This window comes from Lissotriton vulgaris, chromosome 3_1 (genome assembly GCF_964263255.1).
Source record: "Lissotriton vulgaris chromosome 3_1, aLisVul1.2, whole genome shotgun sequence".
NCBI classification, from domain to species: Eukaryota; Metazoa; Chordata; class Amphibia; order Caudata; family Salamandridae; genus Lissotriton; species Lissotriton vulgaris.
In genome coordinates this window covers 1,245,846,640-1,245,872,839 of record NC_141689.1, presented here as the reverse complement: position 1 = coordinate 1,245,872,839, position 26,200 = coordinate 1,245,846,640, and the positions used below count along the sequence as shown (strand labels likewise).

At 44.1% G+C, this 26,200-nt stretch overlaps 1 protein-coding gene across 1 annotated transcript in view; it reads left to right on the top strand.

The window, feature by feature from the left end:
- The window catches only part of LOC147727735 (uncharacterized), a 126,179-nt gene extending 102,773 nt beyond the window's left edge, over positions 1-23,406 (top strand). The window contains exon 7 of the mRNA XM_086961735.1: positions 22,221-23,406. Within this exon, the coding sequence (XP_086817861.1) occupies positions 22,221-23,020 (800 nt within the window). The 3' untranslated portion in view covers positions 23,021-23,406. The remainder of the gene's footprint in view (positions 1-22,220) is intronic.
- The last annotated feature ends 2,794 nt before the right edge of the window (positions 23,407-26,200 follow it).

The window sequence follows — 26,200 nt, the reverse complement described above, 5'->3', positions numbered from 1 at the left end:
CCTTCAAAGAAGCAGTGATTATCATGCTACAAAAAAAAACGAGGTATAAACCCTCAGAGCTGGATAATTATAGGCCCATATCCCTTCTCCTCTCCCTGGCTAAACTTTTAGAGGCACATGTAGCCAAACATCTTAGCACCTTCATAGAAGGAACCAATTTAATAGACCCCCATCAGGCAGGCTTTCAACCATCCAACCCCACTGAATCCATTATACTATCTGTCATTGATGACCTAAAAGAAAAGGCTGATGAGGGCTGCACTCAAGCCTTGATGCGTTTGGATCTTTCTGCAGCTTTGGATACCGTCAACCATGACATTCTAATGGAACATATTGCTGCAGCGGGTCTTAGAGGTGTTGCTCTAAATTGGTTTAAGTCTGTTTAACAGAATCGAAAGCAATCAGTATGCCTCTTGCCCTACAAATCTGCCATTGTCAACATGAACTGTGGAGTACCGCAGGGCTCCTCTTTGTCTTCGTACCTTTTTAATATCTATATTCAACCCCTTATACTCACGCTTCACCAAAAGAAGGTAAAGATCTATACCTGCATATCAATGCAGCTGATCTTTACCATTGATGACTTAACTAACTCCAAGGAGTTCCAAAGGAACACTATGTTGTTTATCAAAATCAACTCAAACGAAACTTTAAAAAAAACAGAGATCATAATCTCCAACAACAAACTTCTGTACTGGACTTGTGCCCACTGGCCTACGGAGTTAGGCCCCGTACCTATTCCTAAGAACTCGATAAAGAGCCTAGGTATACAAATTGACTCAGATTATTCCATGAGCTCGCAGATAGGTCCGTCACTTCCTCCTGTTTTTTCAAATTGCCCAAATTTCTCAAAAATTGGAAGGTCTTTCAGCAGAGAGGCCAGCATTCAAATTATTATTGGTATGATCCTGTCAAAAATTGACTCTGCAAATGCAATTTATCTAGGCGTTCCATGCAATCAGAAATACCGACTGCAGCTGATACAAAATCAAGCTGCTAGAATTATCTGCCAACAATGCTGACAATGTCATGTAAGGCCTTTTTTGAAGGAACTCCACTGGCTTCCAGTGGAGCAGCAATCCATGTTTAAAACAGGCTGCATCCTGTTCAAAGCTATCCATGGCATAGGTCCAAAGTACCCTAAGATCTATGCAAATGAATCTAGTGGTGGTCCCTAGATTCAGATGCAAACGGACATGAGGGTCGCCTTCTCAATACAGGGACCTCAATTCTGGAACTCTGCTCACCACTATGGGACAAGAAACAGACTACATGTGCTTCAGGAAAATGCTGAAAACATGGCTTTTTACCCAAGCTTACAGTTAAACACAGACCTTCCCAAGCGGTGACTCCGTAACCCAGCGCCAAGAGACCTGACGGTGTACTTGCGCTTTAGAAATTTTCTATAACATAACATAACAACAGAATTGGTCCTCATTGCTAGATAAGCTCCTCACTGCACTAATGTCTCAAAAACTTAGAAAACGGCAAGTAGTGCCTAAAAGAGGTTGGTCGATTCGACTCCCCGAGACCTGGAAGTTTATGGAGAGCAAACATATGTGTTGACGTACAGAACAACAACATAGAAAAAAAAAGGGACCACCCTCACAGAAAGTAAATTGAAAGAGGATAGAAAACAACTTTAAAAATTGCATGGAATCTAAAGCAACAACAAACTCCGGAACAATGGAAACACATCTACACTTTGCTATCGCCTGTAAGTTCAGGGAATTTTGGGGATATGTAAATGACCTAACTAATTCAACCTATAGGAGGGAGAATGTTGTTCCGGTTTTTCTTTGGGAGACGCAAGTGAAAAAATTATATGTAGACTCAGACAAAACAGAGTCTGCGTCTCCAACCTTTTCAGTACTGAGTGCTACTTATGTTCAATAAAACACATTGAGAGCTACTAATATTATTAGTGTTGTATAATTCCAATTTTGTTATATGTATATTAATTCAAGCAAGCAAAAGTTTTCTAATTTAATAAGCCGGGCTGCACACAGGTGAGATACTCAGAGGTAGCTGGAGAGCTACAGTAGCTCACAAGCTACTGGTTGGAGGCCGTTGAACAACACATTAGAAGGCCGGGAGGATAGTCAAATGACACTTACCAAGGCGGAGTTACTGAAGATGTAGAAGAGCACCCGGAGAGACGGGCCCCTGGAACTAATGGCCTACCAGGGATAATTTTTAAAGAAGTTCAAACCTTTTGGGCTCCATTGATTCCTAATCTGTTTAATGAATGTCTTGCCACATCAATCATTCCGGAAGCTTGGAAGGGTTCAATCTTCCATCCAATACAGAACAAGCATTTACAATGCAACGGTCTCACCTTTACAAAAGTTAGAGCTATTGGCATTGTAAATAACAAAAATTGTATTTGTGTTGGTTTTGAAAACAGATAAATCAATGGCATTGTCATGTACAATGCCAATAGCTTAATCTCTCTCAAATGCGAGACCTATTGCATTTGCACCCACACACACACAGAGCCCCACACACACACACACACAGAGCCCCACACACACACACACACACACATACAGAGCCACACATACACACAGAGCCACACACACACACACAGAGCCACACACAGAGCCACACACACACAAAGCCACACACACACACACACACACACACACAGAGCCACACACACACAGAGCCACAGAGACACACACACACACAGCCACACTCCCATACAGAGCCACACGCACACAGAGCCACACACACACACACACAGCCACACACACACAGAGCCACACACACACAGAGCCACACATACACATAGAGCCACACACACACACACACAGAGCCACACACACACACAGAGCCACACACACACACAGAGCCACACACACAGAGCCACACACACACACAGAGCCACACACACACACAGAGACACACAGAGCCACATACACATTTGCAGGTGCCAACAAAAACTCTGGTCACTCCCTGGCATGGCCGGCCAACAGTGGCAGGTGGTGCGGCGATCGGTTTCCATCAGACAATAGCCGCCGCCGGCTAAGTTGCGGCCAAGCCGCTCCCTAGCCCGAAGACAGTGCAGACCAACAAATGAAGAAAATACACTATGAGCCCTGCAACAAGCTTCACGACCGGGCCCCTAGAGGCGTACAAACCCGATTGCAGGTTGGTTCCACCTTCCCTCTGGCTGCATCTTTCACCCTATTACCATGTCTCATTTCCACAAAAACCCATTAGCTGCAGGTTCTCCCCCGTCCTAGCTGGCTGCATGACCGACTCCTTTCCTGCATGAAAGTTATTTTACTGTACGAGCTCCTCTTTCTTCGTCTTGGTCTAGGCTCAATCTTCTTTACCAGCCTTGTTACTCCTCTACTTCAACTAGATGTACGCCTCCATCCCTTCCTGATCAACTTTTCCCTTTCAGCAGATTATTTTCTCTATCCTATAGTGGTATTGCTTCTTCGCCCGTTGGTGGACCGTGGCCTCCAGGCCATGGACCCTCAAGCCTACTGCATAATAATAAGGGGGTGCCGTTTGCTTAGCCGTCAGCTGCCTGACACTTGCCTGTTTTGCCGTCTGCTGCCACCGGAGGTGCTCCGCTCCTGGAGCAATCTACGAGGGATTTCCGCCTGCAGGGACCGGGACCGGACTGCGAGACCCAGCATCCACAGCGCATTGAAGACCACAGCGCAGCTGGTGTCTCTTCCCGCCCCCAGCACTCCCGCAGGCATAAAGCGGCTCGCGGACCCTGCTCACCGGGTGCCGTTTGCTTAGCCGTCAGCTGCCTGACACTTGCCTGTTTTGCCGTCTGCTGCCACCGGAGGTGCTCCGCTCCTGGAGCAATCTACGAGGGATTTCTGCCTGCGGGGACCGGGACGGGACTGCGAGACCCAGCATCCACAGCGCATTGGAGACCACAGCGCAGCTGGTGTCTCTTCCTGCCCCCAGCACTCCCGCAGGCATAAAGCGGCTCGCGGACCCTGCTCACCGGGTGCCGTTTGCTTAGCCGTCAGCTGCCTGACACTTGCCTGTTTTGCCATCTGCTGCCACCGGAGGTGCTCCGCTCCTGGAGCAATCTACGAGGGATTTCCGCCTGCGGGGACCGGGACGGGACTGCGAGACCCAGCATCCACAGCGCATTGAAGACCACAGTGCAGCTGGTGTCTCTTCCCGCCCCCAACACTCCCTACTTAACCCCGCCTTCCCCGCGGGACGCAAACCGGGGCAAAGAGCGGGCCGTTTGAGGCCGTTCGAGACCGTGGGGAGACCGGGCCGGGCTCTCCCTCTAAGCCCCAATTCCCTGAGTATTTCTACTTCCTCCTCCTGCATTCCAATCAGATCATCCCCTCCAAACCATCCCAAGAAAAATGAATACCAGGAGTAACAAACTAAAGAAATTAAAAAAGAGAAGCATCGGAGAACAGCTTCTAGGCCCAATGGATGACTTTTTGGCCAAGGCTAACACCTTTATCGACCAAAGCATCAGCCTGATAGAGGGAAGAGTATCTACAGATCTCGCGATCGCGAGACGATCGTCTATGGGACCATTGGCCACAGCAAGAACTCCAGAGGTGGAAAACGCCCTAGCCGATCCACCACAAGGCAATAAGAGGCTTAGCCTCACGAACAACGTAGATCTCTCAGCCTCTCAACTATCCCTCTCACTTACCAACTCAGACTTAGAAAAAACACCTGAACTTCTACGCGAGCAAACGCCAGAAGAAGTAAGACAGGCAAGAGGGAGGAGGGAGGGGGCTGTAAAGAAAAGGAAGGATAAGGGGAAAGCAGATCTAGTTAATGGGATCGAAATAGCTGAGACAACTGATCTAATTACGCCCCCCAACTTGGCTTGCTCGTCACCTAGAGTGGCGGACCCTACTAATCATCAGGTTCTAGTACACCATTCTTCCCCTAATAACAATATAAATACTACGGTCATAGGTTCACCCGTTATCATCTCCCACAGCAATGAATCAGATTCTTTTGATCTAGTAAACAAAATTACCTCAGTATTAAAAACTCTATTTCAACCTCTTGAAATGAGATTAATAAATATAGAAACCCAAATACTAAAAATTACTAAATCCCTACAACATAACCTAACTTCTGAACCCCAAAAAAAGGGAACAAATAATGAATCTGCACCCCCCCTACAAAGTAAAAAAGTTACACAAACCCGTCCTGTAACAAAACCACAACCTGCCGCAAAAGACTCTGTAGTAGGCAAACCACCCTCAGTAACAATAGTACCAACTACTAACGCTGACACACTCCCAAAAGCCACAGCTACTAACACAATAAAAGTAAACACGCCAGCCCCAAAAACACCAGCTGTTACTAACCCTCCCCAGAGCAAACCAAACCCCACAGTTAATAAAGGTACCACTAGAGGAGCTAACGATGGCAGAACTTACATGCATTTACCACCTGAAGCATCACCATACGTGGTCGTAATGACGGGTGTACCAGAATTAACAGGAGAGACAACAGAGCCTAACTGGTCCCTAAAAAATAAGGTCCAATATTGGCTAAACACGAACCGCCCTTCTCCCCCTAACTGGACAAGTAGGATAGCAACAGTCAGTAGGACCCCTTGGGTGGGACACACTAAAAAACTAATACAGGGTGACTGTATTGTCATCCCTTTCGAGGACCCCAAGGTTGTCGAGTACATATGCTCCTGGGAACAACATAATCCAAGTGGGGGAATAGATACAAAGAGTCTTTCCTTCTTTTATCCTAAAAAGCATTATAACAGCCACTTTAATGAACAAGACAATTTGTGGCGTAAAGCAGTTCCACAGCCCTGGGACTTTACTAATGCTAGACCCAAAATCCCCCCACAGCAGAACGGACCAGACCCCTCATGGTGGTCGGCCGACCCAAATTACTATCAACAGGAAGCCCCATGGCAGGTAATGGGTCCCCGCAACAGAAGAAGAGAATGGGAACAATGGGGTGCCCCACCACAGCGGCCCTTTAGACCTAGTGATGGAGAAACACCATACTGGGAAAACTGGTCAGGTATACCAACAATGAACCGATACAGTAGTCTGGAGATGGTCGATTGACCACCACCAGAATCTACCAATGACAACCCAAATACTCTATCTAGTGTCCCGGAAAGGAAAATGATCATAAGACAAGATAACAGGCAACGATCTTTGTCTATCATTTACTGGAACATAGCGGGACTTCGCCCCAAAATAGAAGATGGCTCAGCAGCTCAATTTCTTGAGGATGGAAATATAATATGCCTCCAGGAAACATGGGCAGTAAAAGAGCTACATATCGCAGGCTACAAAACCCTTTTTTCCCCAGCCATTCCTAGTACTGCGGGTAGGCCCAAGGGGGGTTTGATCACCTACATAGCTAACACAATTCCTAGCTTCAAACTCCTCAAAATCGAAAACTCTCCAAACTTCCAACTTATTTCCATCTCAGTTGGCAAAGATGCTATTGTCATCCTAGTAAACTTCTACAACAACCTAGAAGAAGAAAACTTCATCAAAACTCTTCAGACAATCCAGGAAAAAATCGCTAGATATACCAAAACATATAGTAGAAAGGCAACTGTTCACTTATTATGGGGAGGAGATTTTAATATCCATCCCTGCCCACATCTGAACAATCTTAACTGTGGGATAGTGGACGAGCACGACAACCCCCTTGCCCATTTTTCACACGATGGTAAAGGGGAAGCGATGAACAATCTCCTCACAGACCTGGAATTGTCACTAATAAACAAGCAAAATCCGGATGATAATACTCTCTACCCCACATATCTAGGGCGGGGACACGAGACCACTGTAGACTATGTCCTAATAACGGATGGGCTGAGACAGCTAACTACGTACTTTACCCTATTGGCAAACAACTTAAGCGATCATTCCGCGCTTAGAGTGGATCTGGATCTTCTAGATCACCCAACACGGACAACCCTAATTGCACACACTCTTTCTCAAAATCAGATAGAAGTGGGCAGACCAAATGGTTTCACAGTGAAATGGGGCAAGATGGATCCAACCCAACTAAGCAGTAGTATAATAAAGACTCTATATCCTAACATAATAAACTGCTTAGACCTGGAGTCTGATGACAACACCATCCTTCAAAACTTCAAGATCATTTTGGATAAAACCAAACTAATGCTGACCAGGGAAAATAAATCAAATAACCGAAATAATCCAACAATCCCAGGCTGGTTCAATCACGAATGTACGAGCTCTCTAATCAAATTAAAAGAGGCTCTTAGGCAACCAAAAAGAGACATACAACTTATTAAACATCTAAGACACCACTACAAAATAGTCAGGAAACAAAGAAAACAGGAGCTAAAACAATCCTTATGGAATGATTTACATAAAAGCTCACTCACAAAAACAGTGAGTCTTTCTGGCGGACAGTGAAAACCCCTTTTCTTTCTGACTCCAGTAGACCTCAAATTGACGTAGCGATAGAAGAGGAAACATGGGTACAACATTTCTCCCATATATTCAAACTAACCTCTTCCAATGAAGAAACAACTCATTCTCATCCTTCTGTCGACTTTCCAATAAACATTCAGTTTGATATCCTTGAGGTAATGCAAGCAATAAATCTAAGCAAAGGGGGCAAAGCTCCAGGACCAGACGGGGTCTCTGTGGATCTCTTCAAACAACATCCGGATCTGTGGGCCCCTATACTCACCGGAGTATGTTCTGCAACAGCGAGATTGGGTTTAATGGAGTCTTGGTCCAACTCCATTATGGTCCCCATCTTTAAAAAGGGGGACCGTCAAGACGTTAAATGTTACCGACCGATCTCTCTATTAGATTCCACAGGAAAAGTAGTCGGCAGAGTAATCGTGGAACAACTGCAACAATGGGCTGACGACAGTAAGATTTTATCGGACCTTCAATTTGGTTTCAGAGAAGGGTTCGGAACCGTCGAACAGGCCCTTAATCTAAGTCTAATTGTGTCCAAGTACATCCACGCAAAGCAGGGGACAATGTACATGGTATACGTGGACTTGTCCTCTGCTTTTGACTGCGTATCACACTCAAAGCTATGGACTCTTTTGCGAAACATGGGGTGGATCCTCCACTATTGGACTTTCTAAGGGAATTATATACGAATGCCACTGCGAGAGTGCGCTACAGGACAAAGGGCGAGCTTACTCCGTCATTCAAGGTAGAGCGAGGAGTCAGGCAGGGGTGCGTCCTAGCCCCTTTCCTCTTCTCTCTGTATACAAACGGGTTGGAAGAGAGGATGCTGAGAGGGGCGCAGGACCTCCCAAGAATAAATCAACGCATGATCCCGGCATTGCTCTACGCGGATGACGCGGTAATTCTGGCTCGCACCCCCATAGAACTTCAGAAATCCTTAAACAAATATGCTGATTTCATGGGCGCACTGGACTTACATATAAACGTGAAAAAAACGTTTGTAATGGTGGCCGGTGGAGGGAGTAAACGGATAAAGAACATCACCCTCAACAACCAAAATCTTGAGAGAACGCCACAATATCCCTACCTGGGCATAATGATCGACGAGAAACTAAAATGGAAAGCTGCCATTGAGTCGAGAAGGCACCTTTTTAGAAGAGCCAACACTGCTTTGATTAGTTTTTCACAAAGACTCGGAAGGAGATCCCCAGTGGAGATGTTACAAATCTATTCCGCAAAATGCCTATCCACTGCCCTATACGGGGCTGGCGTTTGGGGACATGTCGATGCCGCATCTCTACAAACAGCAGAGAACTCATTCACCAGATTCCTCTTATCCGCCCCCAAGTGTTCATCCACATATGCATGTCACATGGAACTGGGAATCCCCTATATTGAGGACCTAATAAAAGTACAGCCATTGCTACTCTGGAGGCGCATATGGCTCTCTGATAAGAACATGTTGACTAAAGCCATCATTGAGGATTCAATGGCCCTTGATAATGTGCACAGAATAGACTGGCTTACCTACGTGAAGCGATTTTTTACGGACATGGGTTTAGAAACATTCTACTTCAGTCCACCATCTCTGACCGAGATAAGCAAGAAAGAGCTGAAATTGAAAGCAATGAGCCATCTTGGGTCACTCAGAATTACCCTACTCTCAAACAAACAATCTGTACAACACGCAAACATGGTACAGTTATCGCTACAAATTCAGCCTTATCTTGCACTGGAAATTAACTCATATGAAAGGATGCTCTTAACTAGACTCAGACTCAACCTGTTTCACAGACTTGTCGCTTTCCCGCAAACGAACACTTGGGAACCAAAACTGTCTGCATGTCCCTGTGATGAGACTTCTGTTCAAATATGTATGCATACGATACTGTTTTGTAAATACTACCATCCCCACAGGAGAACCTGGCTACTCCCATTACTAAAAGACTGGGGCCTTAGACAATGCCGTCCGGCCATGATCCTTCTGCAGATGTTAGACTCTGAGCGCACCTGCTATCATGTATTGAACTTTTTAAAATGCGTTATTAGACATCGAAGGAATCTTTAAAAGGAAAGCTTTTTTGTATGAATTGTTTTAATGCTGTAAATTTCATATTGCTGCTTTTATGGTTTTATAATTGACAAAAACCGAATAAAGAAAGAAAAAATTTACTGCATAATAATAAGGTATCTCGGCCGCTTAACAGCCTCTAATATGCTGTACAAAAGGAATACAGCAATGGGGGGGTTGGGGGGTACAGGTAGCTGCGACCAAGTGCAAGTTCTCCCTTGCACCGTGCACTGACCAGCATCAACAGCCCGCAATCGAAAACCGGAAATAGTGAGCCTCCGCTACCCCAATCTACACCCACACCGGTATTACGGATCCCAGGTACTAGCCATGCGCCCGACGTGTCCCAAACCTAGCCTGCAACCTTGATGTAACATAGCCTTCGCTCCGATCATGTGTGTCCGTTACACAACACAAAGACACATTCCCAATAAATCTCATCCCAACCACCGACCACGGTGCATGCCGCCTGGTAAGGAGCCTCGGCGGCCGACCACCGATCCCCCAGCAAAGAACAAGGGGCCTGCGACATGCTGCTAAGTGCAACACAGAGATACTCACCGCCCCACTGGCCGCCCATGTCGGCACATGCAAGCAGAACTAACATGCAAGTTCCCCATGCTGCAAGACGGATATACTTACAAACCCTGCTTGCCGCCATGCTAGAAGCCGTGCAGACTAAATTAACTCAAACTGATTAAATGCTAGACACGTGCATCGTGCAATCAGACATGCCATGCTTTTAAGCGGGGATACTCACCGCGCAGCCTGCACCCAACATCAATAGACCACGAAATGCACCCACAACCAAGAAAGAGAAACAAGCGCTCGCCATGTCTGTAAGCCCATCCTTTTGCGATTGGGGGTCGTGTTTTTCTTTCTCCCCTCTTCTCCATTGACTAGAATGTAAACAATGGGCTTGTTTTTGACTGTTGTTTTTACATTCTAGGCAATGGAGAAGAGGGTAGAACAAAACTAAAAAACACGCCCCCCAATCGAAAAGGACGGGGCTTAGAGGGAAAGAATGACGTAACTGAGACTTCTTCTCCAATGGCTGACCACCGTTTAGGAGGCCAGCCAATGGAGAAGAGGGGCGTGGTTTAACCTCGCTATTCAGAGTCATTAAATCTTGCCAGCGAGACTGCGCATGTGCGCAGCCTACGCTAACCGAGACCTAAAAAGGGGGATCCCGCAGATCCCACAGACTGGAAAATTACAGGCTAATCGCTTTACTGGATGTTGATGGCAAGGCATATGCTAAAGTGCATCTACACTAACTGGAACAATCGATCAACGATAACAGAATAATTCCAACCTACCAGACAGGGTTTTGGACCAACGTCTCTACTATGCACAATGTTATTGCCCTCACTTACCTGAGCTCCAGAGCCTGTGAAAAAAAATACTCCTTGTGTATATGCTTGTTTCATAGACTACAGTGCAGCGTTTGACAGCATTGACTGTAATATCCTATGGGAAAAACTGGCAGAATGGGGCAAACTGGGGTAATACAGCGATATACACGGACTCCTGGGTGAGGACCATGATAAGACAATCAAGCGCTACGGTGCGGAACCTCACCAACAGAGGACTTAAGCAGGCTGCATACTCGCCCCAAAACTCTTCAGTCTGTACACAGCAGATCTTGGGGAAGAACTACTGAGATGGAAAATGTTCCCTCCTAAACTGGGCCAGAAGAAATTTCCAATAATACAATACGCATGGTCTGGCAGGATCAGACTCGCATTGAGATGAGGAGGGCCCTGGACATATTACACATATACAATATACGTAATGCTCTCCAGGGCAAAAGCAGTAAAAAACGCCAACTCAAATGGCAACTAGGCCTACTAAAAATAGACACAGCTAGCAAATGCAATTACCTTGGAGTCTAGTTGATGGATACAGCAACACACATATTGCAGGTGAAGGCACTAGCAGGGAAAGCAGCAAAAACTATGTAAGCCCTATCTAAATTATACTATAAATCAAACAGCCACTCGTACGAGGCACTCCAAGAGTCATTGAGACCAAATTAGTACCAGCAATACATAATGACCACCTTGCTTTCCCAGGAAGGCTCACATAGACATTGGAGCGCTGCCACATAGACTCATAAAGGAAAATATTCAGCATGCCAAAAAACACTCTGCGTACTCTAATCCGGTTATAGTTCAATCTGGTGAGCATGGATATCAAATGTAAAAAAGACATAATCAAATTCTACCTCCAGGTGACTAGGGCTGATCCAGAGTCCCTGTGGGACGCCCTTAAAACATTTTTTTTAAATAAGAAAAGCACTTGGGTGAAGTATCTTGAATAATGCAAAATATGAATCCAGCATATTTCACAGATCTCTCAATTGCTACAGCACAATTGAGAAAAAAGCTAAAGACTCATGCCAGGAAGATGTCAAGGGAAAATGACATAAATCAAGTAAGAAACTTGAGAGGAGTGTAGGAGCTTGCACCAATACAATGAGCCATCCTCTGTCAACCATACCTGAGAGCAACTATTGGAAAATAAACTTTTAAAAATATTCTAGCAGATAGGCTTTTAACAACGCCTATATGGGAATACAGGCCACACTGAAAGAATTTGGCACAGGGACATGAGCAATGAAGGCTGTGTCAATACCGCTCCAAATCAGTTGCCCACATTGTATGCTGCTGTGCAAGCCTAATACAACAGAGGCGGAGGTATCTAGGGCCAATCGTTGTGCAGCACGAGACGAGACCATGCAAGGAGGCTCAGTCGCTCATCTATACCACAGTGGTTCCAAAGGAACTAGCACTTTTTGGCAATTTATTTTCGGAAACCCAGAGTTCTGCCAAACAACGAGTGCCACCTGTCAGGGGTGAATGTGGTTGAAAATTGTGGTTACCCGAAAGTAGTACAACTGTTGTCCACTGTCCTTGACATTTGTCGCCTGCTCAACCCTCAATACCTGAACCTGAACAATAAGGCTGGCTATTAGGCAAATGCAGTCAGTCTTGCTCGGCCCAACTTGAACCCTATCCTCAGGCCCTGTCAACCCGGATAAACCTTTCTTTTACTTATCCTAACACAGTTGAAATTCGAAACCAAGAGTTAGCTATTGGAATAAAAAATGCTGTATTCTTAAACACGTCTAGCACTTTAATATTTTAAGGTCGTTTTGCATTTGCATTAATTGAAATGCAGTGTTATTTATTTGTAACTTAACTGATTTGCACATGTACAGTCTGGTCCTGTTATGATCGTAGAAGCGAGTGAAACACTTTACTAGTTCACAGTATTTTAAATATAGTACGATATGAGGTCACTTGCTTTCATATTGTATAATATGAACTGAATGCACAACAAGATGTTTCTTATCGGTACAGAGCTGCACATGTACAGCTTGGATCAGCAGCTCATATGCACAGATTTTAATCCCAATCCAGTTAAGATTGCATATGTCGCTCTTTTTTTTATCTCACATCGCATTTGACTGAAATGTTTAATGAGATGTGTATCTGTGCAGATTTTAAGTTTGATCTTTTTATGTCTGTGTATTATTTGTTTTGTGCTAGGATTTTTTAATGGATTTAATTATGTAAATAAACATTACATTTAGACCCCTTGGTCTTGTCAAGTAAGGGTGGGAGAGACTCCTCCAGAAACCAAAGCAAGGCATTGAGGATTATGTACTTGGCCTTTGTTCAAAGATGGCTGAATACATGAAAAAATAAAACAATAAACTTGAGGCCAGCCAAGAGCTCCAGAACCTCTGGTACGATCAAAAGGCTGCCATGGTGGAGTTCCAACCAAGGAAGGAGATGTGGGTTTTGGAACCTGTGGACAGGCTCCAAAACCCACACCTTCACGGACAAATGGACTGGGCACTACCCTATCCTCAAGAGAAAAGGGGCGGTCACTTATTTAGTGGACCTTAGCCAATGTAGAACCCACAAGAGGGTGATACATGTAAATCACCTTAAGCCCTAAGGTGACAGGGCTGATGTGACCATGCGTATGGTTATAGACGAGGAATAGGAGGTAGAGAGTAAGCCACTCCCTGATCTCCTCTTTCACAACCCTACAGATAGGTTAGTTGATGGAGTGGTCTTTTCAGAAACCCTCACTGCCCAACAGCAGACTGATTGCAGACAAGTCCTAAACCAGTTTGCTGAGCTATTTTCCTTGACCCCTGGACAGACTTACTGGTGTACACATGATGTGGACACTGGTAACAGCCTAACTGTCAAAAACAAAATATACAGGCCGTCTGATCATGTCAAGTAAAGCATCAAAGCTAAGGTAAGCAAGATGCTGGACTTGGGTGTTCTTGAACCTTCAGAGGGCCCCTGTGCCAGCCCAGTTGTGTTAGTCCCCAAACCTCATTCCCAGGGTGGAAAGAAAAACATGAGGTGTTGTGTGGATTACAGGGGCCTCAATGCTAATTTCAAGAGTTGATTAGCTAATTCACAGATTAGGGACAGTGACATATCTGGATACCTTTGATCTCATATCAGGGTACTGGCACATAGGTCTGAACCACGGAGCAAAAGAAAAATCTGCATTTTCCACTAGAAGAATGCCCCTGCCAATTCAGAGGTTGGTGAATAAAGTCTTTACTGGATTGGAAGCCTTTAATGCAGTCTATCTTGATGATATTGGGGTCTTTAGCTTTACCTAGTACGATCGCCTAATCCACCTCCTAAAGGTCCTGGGAGCTATGCAGAGAACAGGCCTCGCTGTTAAGGCAAGCAAGTGCCAGATAGGGCAGGGCAAGGTTGTATACTTGGGCTACCTTGTGGGTGGAGGCCAATTTCAGCCACTACAGCCCAAAATCCAGACCATTCTAGATTTGGAAGCTCCAACCACCAAGACCCAAGTCAGGGCATTCCATGGCTTGTCTTGCTACTACAGGCCGTTATGCACGGATATGGGCCATTTGTGGCCCCCCCCTCACAGAATTGACCTCTTAGAAAATGCCCAAAAAAGTCAACTGAACAGTGAGCTGTCAAAAGTCTTTTGACACCTTGAATGAGGCAATGTGATCAGCACCCATTCTAAAAGTTCTAGATTACTCCAAGCAGTTCATGGTGCAAACAAATGCCTCTGAACATGGGATAGAAGCGGTCCTATCCCAGACCAATGATGATGGCCATGACCAACCTGTTCTCTCCAGAGAGCAGCGTTGGAGTTCCATAGAGAAGGAAGCCTTTTCTGTGGTTTGGTCCCTGAAGTAGCTGGTTTGTACGTGTTTGGTTCTCACTTCCTTGTCCAAACTGACAAACAGGCCTCTCAGATGGCTCATGCAGATAAACGGAAAAAACTTCCTTATCCATACAGGGAATGCACTTTACAGTGGGTAACAGACCTGGGACTGATCATGCCATTGCAGATGTACTGTAAGGGCACTGGACCAGGTCCCCAGTACCAGATATTTTCCCCAAAACACTACTACGGTTGGCACAACTTCAGCTACCCCTGTAAGTCCCTAATAAGTGGTATCCCTGGTACCTAGGGCATGGGTACTGAAGAGGGTCCTCTGGGGCTTTAGCACTGGTTGTGCCACTACAGGGCCCCCTCACCAAGGCTATGCACTCTGCCATTGCATGCTGCATGTCTTGGTGCTGGAACTTTCAAAGAGTTGACATGACAGACAGCCTTGCATGCCATGCCTTTCATGCACTGCATAAGATATACGTAAGTCACCCCTACTGCAGGTCTTCAGGCCTAAGGCAGAGTTCACTATATACTATGTCTGGGCATATCAGCTTGTGCAATATGCCCCTACAAAATCCAGTCCATTCTGGGATGTTGTAAGTGAACAGGGAAGCCATAAAGAGCACATGGGCTGGATACTCGTCAACACGAGTTTGCTAGCTCCATGATGGCTTCACTGATTTTTAAGATGTTTGGTACCAAACATTTTGTCTTAATATATTCTCACTGCAGCCAGTGTTGGATTTATTAATAAATTCACACAGGAGACCCTTTTAGAGGGTCCCCTGAAACCTAACCAAGCACTTGTGGGGTCTCTGACCTGTTTTCACCAGCCTGCCACCACCAAACATGTTTCTAACCTCATAGGGTGAGAGCCAGCGCTCTCAGAGGACAGAAACAATACCTCTCTGACCCGGGGTGTTACACACCTCTTCCAGGACAGGATGGCCTTCCCGGGCAGGAAGCTTTAAAGGCAATGCTGCTTTTGAAATCCAACCAAGGAACCCCAAGATAGTGGGGAAGAACAAGCCACCTTTCCTGCTCGACTTTTTGCACGAGGAAAGGCAGGAAAATTAGTTAGATGAGGAGGAGGGTCCCCCTCAGACTGCACCACCCCTAGGGTGGGGCAGGTGAGGTAAACCCCTCTCCTGAAATTCCACAATCTTTAGATGGTGAGAAAACCTCCAATCAGGGCTAGGGTAGTGCCTCCTACCACAGGAAGTGGTCACTAAAGAGTGTAAGCACCCTAAAGGTAGATAACCTATTGGCTATTTCCTGTCTTCCCTTATAAGACTCCTAAATCCAGTATTTAGGTGGCTACCCGAGACCTGAACCTCAGAGTCATTGGACCAATGAAGACCAAAACAAAGAAGACCCACTACACGAGACCTGAAGCCCTGCTGCTGAAGAAAAAGGCGAAACCATGCCAGCTGCTCCAAGGACTCGACCATTGCTGCCTGCTGTGTCGTCCTGAAGCTGCAAGGCTCCAAGAACCACAGAGAAACTCTCTTGGATTGAAGGTATCACTCTCCTGCACACTGCTGGCACTGATCCTGTGAAGTCCGGTTTGTCGAGTCGACTTGCTGCTGCCCGACGACCATGACGCCAGACCAAAGCAATAAGAGGTACAACAGCTCCAGATGGTCAGATCTGCCTCTCCGCCAAGTTTGGAGGCACCAGGACCTACCGGAGCCATGGGCTACCAATACCCAGGGTACCGGACACCCAGAAGTAAAAACAAAGAAGAGCCTACTCTGGACTCCGGAAGTAAGCACCCATCGAGTCACTTCGAGACGCTCGAGACCCCTTTCCTGAGAGGTCCAACTGTCCTGAAATTGCCTCTCCAAGTTGCCTCCTCCTGACCGCGAGGACCCTGAAGACGCACAACGCCCGGCTGACCTGTTTGCTCTGCACCTGGCCCCATTGGCCTCAGCACTGACTAACCACCTCTACACCCGTAGTCCCCAGGACCTTGCGACCTCCTCTCTCTAAGGAGACCCACCACACTCATCTGTAAGTCCACCTGTACAGTGCATTTTCAAGTGCACGCCAGTTTCAAAGGCACTCAGGTTCCACCCTTACCGGGACGCTCCCGACCTTCTCCTGCTGGAACTTTGGCCCTGGTCCTGACATTGACCTAAAAGGAGAAGGTGAACTTCGTGAAAGCATTGCCTGAATTTATAGGCATTTTTCCTCTTTTCCCCAGTGTTTCCTATGGTGGGGTAACTGCGCACAAAAGTGATATATTTTCCGAACATTGAAAAATTGTAACTCCAAAAGTACTTACCTTAGAACTGTGCTCTTGGTCTTAAAAAATACATAAAAGTATACTTTATTTCTACAAATTTATCTTGGATTTATTCTTGAGTGTGCATCTCATGTATTGCCTCAGTGAGTACAACAAATGCTTAGCACTACTCCCTAATAAGCCTAACTGCTTGCCCACACTATCTCAAAAAGGAGCATTGGAATTATCTGCTTTTACCTCTGTGTATCATTTGGTGATTCCCTGGACTCTGTGCAGTGTATTTCTTTTTAGTAAACTATACAGAGCGCAACTTCCTACATACTAGGATGCTGCGCTTATGTAAGCAGGAAATACAACATAATGAATTAAACACCCTTTGACCCAAATTGTCAAACATCTGTACTGATTTGAGATGATCATTACACAAACAGAATTTACCCTGTCCAAATTTATGAGGATTATGCACCATATATTTGGTCTGCCAGATATTTACTTCTAGCCTTCTGTCATTACAAAAGTCTTTTTTTTTAGTATTTGTTTATTCAGTTTTCTGTTAAAGGAAATACAAATAACAGTGCAGCTCAAGACAGGTTAATACAAACATTCAGGAGGGGATATATCTCTCAGTCATACATGTTACTTACATGCAGCATTTCATGTGTGTTCAACGGAGTGGGTCTCAACTCTAAGCGTAGGCCCGACTTAACGTCTTCTCAGAGGCTAAATCATCAGACCCGACCAGGTCCGGTAATCGTTCAATTTTTTGGTAATACATGTGCATCTACTGTAGCCCCCAGCTCGTGTTTCCCATATGAAGCAGTGTTTCCATCCCCCTCACTGCCATTTTGGCTCTCTCCATCTGCCTGCTCCCTTCTACATTCCCAGAGTGCGTCTACATACTGGCCCATACTTCAAGAATCCTTTCCGCATGCTCATCTGTGCACGCTCTCCAAAGCCTACATTCCTCTGCCACCCCTCATTCCAACATATCCACCATCCACATAGCGAGCCTGTGAGGGGAGATTTGGGTGGGCATTGTCCAGGCACCTCTAAATGGTGTTGTGCCAGTAGTATGTCCAGTTGGGCAAACTGATATCACATTTTTTTCCCCTTCTTGGGGAGGCGCAGCAACCCCAGCAAACAGTGACGTATTGAAATCCCCACGTCTACCATCGTCACCCTATGTATTTCCCTGTGCACTTCATGCCAGTACGCAGTAAGCAGCCTGAAATTCCACGCTACATGGCAAAAATCAGCAGGCGTTGTCCCACATCTGGTACACTCAGCTGACCTTGCCGGGTATACCCTATGTAGACAAGATGGAGTCAGATATGCTTGATAAAGGAAATAAAAATTAACCAATTTGAAGCCGTCAGTGCTAGCTGCCTCACATCTTGCGCACAAACTCTGCACCATTCGTTATCCAATAATGGTGCTTCTAATCCCCTGTCCCAGGCCTCTCGCTTTGGGGCAACGTTAGTTTTTCTTAGATTTCAAGGCAACATTTAGTCAGGAGATAATGTCCTTAAATGAATCGGGGTCCAGAATTTCCAGGAGTACCTGGGGCTGCTCTAGTTCCTAATTGCAAAAGTCTTGAGATTTATTTTGGAGGTTTTGCAAGCCTGAAGGAGTTCTAGATAATATCTGGGTGTCACCTGCAAAAAGTAGTGCAGGGACCTATTTGATGCTCATTTTTGGTGAATCATTGGCGCAACATTTAAGGTACTCAACAACACCATTAATGTACAGAGAACATAGAGTGGGAGCCAGAAAGCAGCCCTGGTGAACTCCACTGCATATTGGTATTGGAGTGGTAAGCTCTCCCTGCCTACCCTTTGTCACTTTGGCATAATTCGACAGGTGGAGCCTGTAATGGTGTCTAGATTGTGGGAAGGAACACCCTTTGATTTAAGGAGTTCTTTAGAAAGGGTGATGTACTTCCTAGTAATAAGTGAAAAGCAAAAGATTTGGTTAGTGGTACTAACCTTAGTGCGAAATCCTGCCTGGAGACAGGGAAGAATTTGAGCACCATCCGTCCACCCCTGCAACTTATCCAGAAGCTGCTTACAAAAACATTTTTGTATGTTGTCTAGAAGACTTATAGGTCTATAATTACCAGGGTCACCTCATAAACCCTTTTTATAGTTTATTATAATGTACACCTTATCCCAGGAAGAAGGTGTATCCGCTTCACTGAGTATCCCATTAGAAAGCTGATTAATAGGGGGCACACATTTCAGTATCAGATTTATAAGTTCTCAGGAATATTATCGGACCTGGGGCTTTCCTTAGGTGTACCGACTCAGTGAACTTCCTTGTGTTTAATAATGAAAAGGCAATACGATCCGCCTCGAAGGATTCACTTGATAACAGTATCTTAATGACATTTGGTGTATGAATTCCCATCAGAATATAGATCAGTGGATTAGAGAAGTGCTTGAACCAAACATTGCGTTGGAAGAAGTGATTTTTAGATGTACTAGCAGCTCAGCTGCCAAGGGCTACTAGTTGCCAGAAAGCTTTTATTAAGGACAGCCACTAGCAGGTCCTGCCAATTGGCATCGCCCCAGTCTCGTTTTCTGATGGACAGAATATGCTTAAAAGAAGATCTCTTAAGGCAGCTTGATTAGTTGATTTAATGTATAGAATAAGTTGAGATTTGGCCTGACGACATTCTTTGCAGAACCAAGGCATGACTTTGCGATGGCAGTTAGGAATTTGCATATTGATCTTAGAAAACAGGTCTTTTAAAGAAGTAAACAGTTTGATATGTGAGTTAATTATTGATATATTCTGATTAGATACACCTTGAACAAAATCCAGAGTGATATAACAAAAATCATAAATTGTTGGCTAATAGAGCAGGATTCCCATTGATACTTAGCCATTTTATTCCCCTTCTATTGTTGGAGCCAGTAGGCTCTAAGGGCCTCATGCAACAACCAAAAAACAGGTCGCAAACAGGCAGATTCGCAGAATCTGCCCCATTACGGCTGGTCTTTTTGCATTTGAGATGCATCATACCAAATGCAAAAATTACAATTTAAGTAATCGCTAAAATAGCGATTACTTAAATTGTGAATGCATTTAGAGAATCGCAAATTGTGATTCCCTAAACGCAATGCATGATGCAATCGTAAATAGCGATTTCGCTATTAGGGGTCACAAATCACCATCAAATTGAACTTGATGGTAATTTGCAAAAACTTTGAAAAATGCACCAAAGTGCATTTTTCATAGTACCTTGTTATACACACACCATAGGCTTTTGCAATTCCATATTTGCGATTCCTTAATAATCTGAATTAAGGAATCGCAAAAGCCTACCTTGTTGCATGTGCCCCTAAATTAATACAAGGATGCAAGATAGCCTGAACTTGGAACTTACCAGTGATAGGAGCTAAATCAAGGGCATTATAATCACTGCCCCACTTGGAAATAATCTTAAAATCAAGACGCTTCCCCCAAATCCTAATGTCCATTATATAGTAATCGATTCTGCTCCTATAGTTACCGCTTTCAAATGTGAAAGCTCTAGCCCTATCTGAAATAGATCTCCAATTGCATGCCAGTAAGCCATGAGACAAGGTTAGTGTTACTAATTGTACTAATAGCAAAGCAGCTCTAGACCAAGATTTATTAGTTTTAGCCTTCAAATCAGGAGCTCCTATAATCGCATCCTCCCACTGTGTTAGAGTTAAGATATATTCAAGGGGTTCATACGTGATGTTAAAGTCACCAGCACATATTACTGGAGGATGGTTCTCTGTACAAGAGATATAACCATCTAGGTTTTTAAGTCTCAGAGATGCTTTGTTTTTGGGGACTGTGCGATGGCTGATGAGAATTATTATATACATTGTGCATTGTTGCATGCTGAGTTATAACCTAGTTTTACTATCAATTGATTTGCGTTTTGAAATATTATAAATTATTTGTGTGAATTGCTTTTATTTTTGTAGGGTATATAGATTGTGTCTAGTAATGGAAACGATGCAATACATAATGTGCTATTAGTTGTGGAATGTTTGAATTTCTCAAATTAAACTAAACTGTTGTACAAATCATGTACAACTGTCAACCACACGGTCATTAGATTGTTATTCAAAACCTTGTTTCAATAGCTAATGAGGAAGAGCTTTGGGCCACATGCATCAAACTTTGTAATTGTGATTCCTAAATTGCGATTTTTAAGAAATTGCAATTTGGAATTGCAATTGCTTATGCATGTAGGATTCGCAAAAAGAATTGAGATTCCTACATATTCCTTAATATTGCAAATCACAATTAAAGAATTACTTCCCATTAATTCCTCTGGGCCTAGAGGCTCATAGGAATGAATGGGAATTGCATTCGCAATTTGTGAGTACCAAATAGGTACTTGCAAAGTGCGCGTGCAATTTCAAGGGTGCTAGGGTGCCAAAAGCACATTGCAAATACATGCCCCATGTGTGTAACACGGAACTTTAAAAAATGCACTTTTGTGCATTTTTCAAAGTTCTCGCAAATTACCTTCAACTTTGAATTGATGGAAATTTGAGTTTCTTAATTGCAATATCACAAATCTTTGGGTTAATGCATTGCATTTAGGGAATCGCAATTTGCAATTCCCTATATGCAATCGCAATTTGAGTAATCACAAATTTAGCAATTACTTAATTGTGATTTTTGCATTTGGGATGATGCATCCCGAATGCAAAAATACTGGTTGCAAAGGGGCAGATTCTGTGAATCTGCTACTTTGCAACCGATATTTTTAATGATGCTTGTGGCCTCTTGTTTCTAGTCTGTTTAATTGTTACTAGTAGCATAGCAGTTTTATGAATATTGAAAATATCAGACAAGTGAATAAAACATGTGGGGTTTCTCTGGAAATTCTGATTGCGAGGATTCCCTACGATGGCCATCAATTCAAGGTCCATGTAATCAGATTCATCCTAGTGAAATGCCAAGGAAAAATTAAGACCTACCGTGCATTCAGGACCAGAATCACTGAACCCCTTGATAATTCCTCATTTGTAAGGGGACCCTCAGAATCCCAGCTGTAGTTCAAGGTAACTTTACTTACTGATGCTCCCAGTATCAGTCAGTTGGGGGCGGGGGCACTATTAGCAAAATGGGCGGGGCAAGGGGCAGAGGGAAGAGGTACAGAGGGAAAAATTATGATTCTACAATGAGACTAGAAGTATTGATTGTTATGATGCTTCTCTACTAAATACTGGGGTTTGAGAATGTTCTGCATTAATAATAATTATGTTGTGCCTCTTGAATTCTTGTGTTGATGCAACAGGTCCAAACATCGTTACCAGAAGAATGAAAGAAGCCGATTCTGTGAAAGATGCGGAAGTAGTAACTCCATGTAAGGCTTCATTAAGAAAAATAAAGGAAAATTTGCCCCTCAACACCGACTTAGAAACAGATTCAAGAATCCTTTTGTCGTCTGAAAGTAATACCAAAGTACGAGGAATAGAAAATGCTCAGTGCAAAGAAGACTTCAATAATTTAAAACATTATAATCTATATCCAGGAACCACTGACATAGAAATGCAGGGTACATCTAACCTCAACAATTATAATGTAAACCAAGTAGACCATCTTAAGCTTCAACCAAACATAGTGCAAAACTGGAGACTGCATACATTTGAGGACTGCGAAGAAACATTCAGTGGAACAGGAAACATAAGTATCACTCAGAGAACACAAACCACTGACGGTCCACAAGTGCACACTGACTATAAGAATAGCTTTGCCTTAAAGCAATGTCAACATGAGCATCAACGAGCACATTCAGAAGATAAAAATTCAACGGCTGGACCATATATTTGTACCCAATGTGGCAAAACTTTCAGCATCAAAGGAAGTTTATTGAGACACCAGAAAGCACATGCAGGTGTGCGATATGCCTGTACAGAATGTGACAAAAGTTTTACTCAAAAGGGAGACCTTACTATACATCAGCGAACACATGCAGGTAAAAACCCATACACATGTACATACTGTCAGAAATGCTTCAGTAGCAAATGTAATCTTAATCAACATAAAAGAAAACATATTGGACAGTATGCAGAATATTATCCTAGCATGGCTTGAGTCGGACATTAAACTTATCTTGTGCAAGCTGTAAACATAACCCACGTTGGTGACTTGAACCATGGGAAAGAGACAGAATGGTACAACAAAATAGCTTGCCTGCTCCTTGGATCTTTGTGAAGATTATAACATCTCAGCACACGAGAAACGCTGAGACCACTATCCATAGAATAATATAAAATGATGATGTTCTAATTGCCTGATACCAGAGCCTGAAGTGAAATGGGAATGTACTTATGCTTCTTCTTTCACAAGAGATGTTATTATGTACTTACTGATACAGGCACCTGACAATCGCAACCATACTTGAAAGCCTACTTTCTCTTTGAAAATGGTTACATTACTCAAACTCCTGCCAAATGAAACAGTAAAACAGATCATATCTGTATTACCCAGTGATGTGCTTTTACTTCTCGCCGACAGAAGACACATTTTTCATAATACTAAATCTTTGAGTGTGTTTTGGGAAGCCCATTGCTTATTGATTTGGTGTAATTCCGTTTAGTAGTTTTCAATAAATGAAGGTTAAAAAAATATAGACATTTCACACAACAGAGGATCTGCGGAGCTGACAGATCTGGAAATAAGATCTGATTGGATGCCACCACATCAACAAAAATGGGATGACAGCCATTTTAGAACTCATGGACTCATTCCCCTGTCCTACAAAAAAGTATTACAAAATATATAGGGGAGCAAGGAAATCTTCGGGGGGGGGGGGACTTTACAGTGAATTTGTGAAGTATCGGATGTACAATGGTGGGCGAAGCACAGGCGTTCTCAATTAACTAGAACTTTAATTTTGTTTAATTAATTTTAATTGAAATTGTAGTGCTTCTGTATACAGTATTGAGAGCAAAAGAAAGAAAAGAAACAACTAACATCAAGTAACTATAACTTGTGCTCTGCAGTAAATAGCACTCACATTCTTGCCATGCACTGCTAATTATCTCACATATTACATCACTCATGACATGTTCTCATCATTGATAACATCACTACAACATCTGAAAAGACATTTTTATTTTTAAATGTGTTTATTCACATTTTTAAGGACATTACACACAGAAATACAGCAGGTAAATGAAACCATGACTCCCTGGTTGGAATAAGTTAATATGCTCAGTGACACAAATATATCTAAGAGTTGAAATTCAGCAGCCAAAATAACTAAGTACCCACCTCCTCCCTCTACCCGAAACAGTTTTCAGGCAACCATGTGTGCGGTGAAATCAGCATTATATACATAAATAACACAAATAAAAATGCAACAAATAAACAATGACTCCCAGGTGGGGGTATCGCCACAAAAAGTCTAAACAGGAAGAAAATAACGAGTTGGGGGAGGTAAAGAGGACCACACACACCCTGTCTATTCATGGGCTCAGCCATGCAGAGCCTGGATTAAAATTTCCGAGAACCACTGTAGGCCGGGCCTCAGGATACTGCTCCATCCGCCGCTATATCACCACCTTCCAGGCTCACAGCCATCCCTTCATACATTCCAGGGTTGCTCGCAATGCTTCCATTCACTCATCTGTACAGTCACTCAATCACCTATACAGCCTATCAACACAGTCACTCACTCACCCATACAAGCACTCACACACTTACTCACACAACCACTTACATACCCATTCACACATCCATACAAGCACTCACACATCTGCTCACTCCTGTTCAGCCATTCACACAGCGCTTACTTTCCAATACAGGCCCTCACGCACCAACTCACTTAACTAAACAGCCACTCTCTCACCCATACAGCCACATACAAACTGAGTCACTCCCTCATACAGCTATTAAGACAACCACTCACCCATAAAGTCACTACACACACACTTACCCAGCCATTGAGCCACTAACACCGCCCCTCATTCACCCATACAGCCACTGACACACCAATACAGTCAATCACACAGCAACTCAATTGGCCACACTGCTACTCACACACCTACGTATACACCCATATAGCCACTTACACACCCATACACTTAAGGATATATGCAGTCACACAGCTCCTCACTTAATATATGTTAGAAGGAGTATCACTCAGTAGTAGTGCACCTAGTATACCAATTTAACTTTTGTAGTAGGTTAGTATATATGCTTAACACCCATAAACTCTTAAAAACACTTACACTCACTTGATGATGTTATTTATGGTATAATCAGTGATGCTACTGACCATGTCATGAGTGATATAATATTTGAGGTCATACGCAGTGCATTGCAGGGGTAGGCATAAGTTATAGTTAGCTCAGGTAACTATAACTGCTGAGTTTCACTGGTTTTGTAGGCGTGAAATCTGAAACAAACAGAATGTCCCTGTAACCTTTTATTTTTTCAGTAAATTTCTGAGGTTTTTCAAATTCTATTTTCAATTGGATTTTTATGTTTTTTTTAACTAATAGTCACCTTTGCAGTGTGGTGGGGAAAGGGGGGTGGGGCTGCCATCCAGCTCTCAGGATTCCTGTTGTAAGGGACTTACTTGAGGTAACAGGAGAGCTTCTTGGCCCCCAAAGCCCCTCAGCATCCAAGAGAATGTTATCCCCCAACCAGTAGTGTACCAGGAATCACTTTTCCAGAGTGGTGGAGAAAGGAGATGTGGCCTCCAAAAACCTCTCAGCAATCCCGCTGTGTGGGACTTACTGAAGGTAACAGATGGGGTAGTTGGCCCCAGGAACCTCTGGAGTCAAGGGGACTTCATCCCCCAACCAGTTGTGCACCAGGAGGTGTGTTTGCAGAGTGGTGGAGAAAGAGGGAGTGGCCTCTGAAGACTTTTCAGCATTTCCGCTGTGTGGGACCTACTGGAGGTAGCAGGAGGGGTAGTTGACCCCCAAGGACCCTCTGGAATCAAGGGGACTTCATCCCCCAACTAGTAGTGCGCCATGAGGCATATTTGCAAAGTGGTGGTGAAAGAAGGTGGGGCCTTTTTAAATAAAAATAAAAACATTTAAAAGGGGCCTTGGGACGATTTAGGGAGGGGGGTGGACACGCGGCCCCCTCTTGGGACTATTTTGGCTCTGGGGCCCAGCCTCTATTGTGGGTGCCCTGGTACCACCCAGTAAACCACTTACCACTGATGGGGACTGTGGGCGGAGCCTCAAGGCCACCTTGGTCCCTGCTGGCTGCCCACCTTATGCGGAAGCCGGCATTGCTTTCACACAGAGAGAGCTG